Raw genomic sequence first — 3,419 nt, 5'->3', positions numbered from 1 at the left:
ATATATATATATATATATATATATATATATATATATATATATATATATATATATATAAACTGTTGCATATATAACTTCAGGAAATATGTCCCGAAACTACTGTATGATATTTTAATGGCAGATTCTTTAGAATATTTCAAAAACTTAATACAAAAATGTCGAGGCTATAATAGTTTTTAAAAGGAAAGCGATTATATTTCACTAATGACGGCTTAGATTGCACGCGCTTAGGCACGGCGAAATGACAAGTGATAAAAGATTCCTTATCAATTTCTAAAGATCTTAATAGGGAATCTTATGATCAAGTAGAGGTCTTTATCTTTTTTAGCTAATCTTTTTGCATAATGAATCAACTTTTAGAATATATTAAACCATAAAAGATAAACAAAATCGTCGTATATCATTTGGTAAGGATTAATTGTTAGGATCTAAAATAATTTCGAAAAATTATGAAAAGTAAATTTTGTGCGCAAAAGTTATACGACTTATTACTGCATACACTACATACGTAGAGTTTTCTATAGCTATCATAGTTTTGAAGATATTCAAGATACTAATAATATATTAAACTATAATAGTTTTAGATATAATGTATAGTGATCATGATTTGAGCATATTTTGTACCTGCGTTTTTTCATAAAAGAAACTTTTCTCCGATTCCGTGTAACACACTCCGATGAATATTCCGGTTTTCGTGCCGCGTAAATCTTTTGGATTTATTCCCGCGTCGACGATGGCCTCGTATGTATGTTCCAAAAGACATCTACTCATAGGATCCAACAGGTGGGCTTGGTTGAAGGGTATGTCAAAATATTCCGCGTCAAATTGGTCGATGTTATTGACCTTTCCTAAGCGTTTTGGTATTTCCAAATGTTCTATATATTAAATCATGTAACAAACAAAATAATATTAAGTTATATGATACTTAATACTCGTCTAGCCTTTTTTGGTAATAAAATTGAAAGGAATATCACCGTGTAGCCAACGTCGACAGTCATCTGAACCAAGATCCACTTTATTAAATAGATTATTTTGAAGTTGCCTGATGTTGTCAGATTCGGGGAATCTGCCGGCGATCCCGGAAATAACGATTTCGTCTCCAGGCTCAACATCAGCTAATGTGGTTTTCCCGTTACAACACATACTTCAACTTTAATTAGCGTAAAGACACTCTTTCCAGTATTTTCTATTTTTTGCTTTCACATCTATGGCGCAATCTTATCTTCTGAAATTACTTCTTCTTTAAAATATTTGAAGTTTTCAATAGTATGAGTCTGAAATTTTACACGTTAATGATCAAATAAATATATTGAGCTAGTTTATATAAAAAAAATACTATATGTAAAGTATTTCAGTATTATAATTAAAAACTATTGTATGTTAAACATTTTATTATCGTAACTAGAAATGTTTCCTATACGGGGTGTCCGGTAACTGATCGAGCAACCACCGTATACGGATAGAACGGGTCAAAATAATCATAAAAGTTATATACTGTTTTGAAATTTTCTCAATATTTATTCCGTAATTAATTAAAATGTATAAACGAATGAGGACACGATAAGCGGATAAGCGGATAGGACAAACTCTGTGTGTAAAAGAAATGGCTTACCTTTTAGCAACGATAAGTAAACAGCTGATTTCGAGACGGAGTAACATATACGAGTCGTTTATTACTCCGCCTCGAAATCAGCTGTTTACTCATCGTTGCTAAGAGGTAAGCCATTTCTTTTACACACCTGTAAAAGCCTGTCCTACCGCTTCTCGTAAGCTCATTCGTTTATACATTTTAATTAATTACGGAATAAATATTAAGAAAATTTCAAAATTATATATAACTTTTATGATTATTTTGACCCTTTCTAACCGTACATGGCGGTTGCTCGATCAGTTACCGGACACCTTGTATAAAGTACAAGGGAACATTTGCATGAAATGTGAACAACCTTATTTATCTTATCTCGGAATAAGTGCCTTTATTATTCAAAATATGTTTTTTTTTGTATTGTATACAGGGTGTCCCAGACTTTCCTCTGTAATTTTTGTGGGAATGTAGAACGGATTGAGGTGAACATAAAAGTCCTCTACCGTTTTGCGATATTCGTAATAATAGTTAAATTATTACTTAAAGAAAATTTATGTATGATCACGCGCGCGCGATATATAGGTGAGCTGTAGTGGGGATATATGCTATTATGTGTTTGTACATTAAGTCAAATTGAATAAAAAAGTTCTTTATCATTTTCATAAATAACCAAGTAGATTTTTAGTTATTAATAAAAGAAAATTGTTATTTGATTATGCGCTATATTACAGAAATCTTCTTTAAATAATATCTAAAAATCTATGTAGTCATTTGCAAAATGATAGAGGATTTTTTTATTCAGTTATCGCGCGTGATCATTAACTAATCTTCTTTAATTAATATCTCGAGATTTATTGCGAATATCGCAAAATGATATGGGACATTTTTATGTTTACCTCAATTCTACATTCTTACAAAAATTGTGGAGAAGAGGCTAGGACACTCGGTATATGAAATATATGTAGATTAAACATTTGTGAATGCGAAATGTAATATACATATTGTAATACATGTTGTAATTTAAATAATATACATACGAAAATACTTGGCCAGGAACACTACCGTAAGCTCAAATTAATTAATGATTGTATTTATATTATTGCATGGAAAACAATGACATCTACATATAAGACAATGAAACATCTACATATTACGAACTTTATTAACATGTATTCGTCTGATGTAGTGTACTTCTATTGCAACGCAGTCAGAGGTTAATATTATATTATGACTATTAATCCATCACTATAGACATATTGCATTCTAATATTGAAAACAAAAAGTAACATATACATCTTATGGTAAAATAAGTCACGATTATGTAACAACACAATTTTATAGTTTTTTTTTACAATTATTATGCGAAAGAAAAATAAATGCAAAAATTTTGAAATAAATTATTAGTTAATTTTTACGATTATTAGTTTCCAATTTACGACGAAATTTATTTACTTTATAAAAAGTGCATGTTAAATTTCGAATGTATCGAATGTAATTCGTACTGCTTGTAGTTGTTAGATGATAACAAACCGGATTGTATTGTACACTTATGAAGATATTTGCGTGCGTGGAAGAAGTGGAAAAAGAAGAAAAGGAAGAGAAGACCTACCTTTATAGGTAGGTGTATGTACGTGTGCATATGTATGTATACTATATATATACTATAAATGTTTAGTATTTAAAGTGAATATTGGAATGCTATCTTAATAGTTAACAGTTATCTTTTAAACAAAATAAATATTTTTCTTGTTAAACCTAAAACTGTATTCACACACACACACACACACACACACACACACACACACACACACACACACACACACACACACACACA

General features: G+C 30.0%; 1 protein-coding gene across 1 annotated transcript in view; it reads right to left on the bottom strand.

The window, feature by feature from the left end:
- LOC116847571 (fatty acid synthase-like) overlaps window positions 1-1,143 on the bottom strand; it is a 14,184-nt gene extending 13,041 nt beyond the window's left edge. Inside the window, exons 1-2 of the mRNA XM_032822681.1 lie at window positions 975-1,143; window positions 625-875 (exon numbers count right to left, since the gene is read on the bottom strand). Coding sequence (XP_032678572.1) covers window positions 625-875; window positions 975-1,143 — 420 coding nt within the window. The remainder of the gene's footprint in view (window positions 1-624; window positions 876-974) is intronic.
- Window positions 1,144-3,419: the final 2,276 nt, after the last annotated feature.

This window comes from Odontomachus brunneus, unplaced genomic scaffold, assembly GCF_010583005.1.
Source record: "Odontomachus brunneus isolate Ranch 3 - 2012 unplaced genomic scaffold, Obru_v1 Obru_scaffold_080, whole genome shotgun sequence".
Taxonomy (NCBI): Eukaryota; Metazoa; Arthropoda; class Insecta; order Hymenoptera; family Formicidae; genus Odontomachus; species Odontomachus brunneus.
This window is presented reverse-complemented; position numbering and strand designations above follow the sequence as displayed.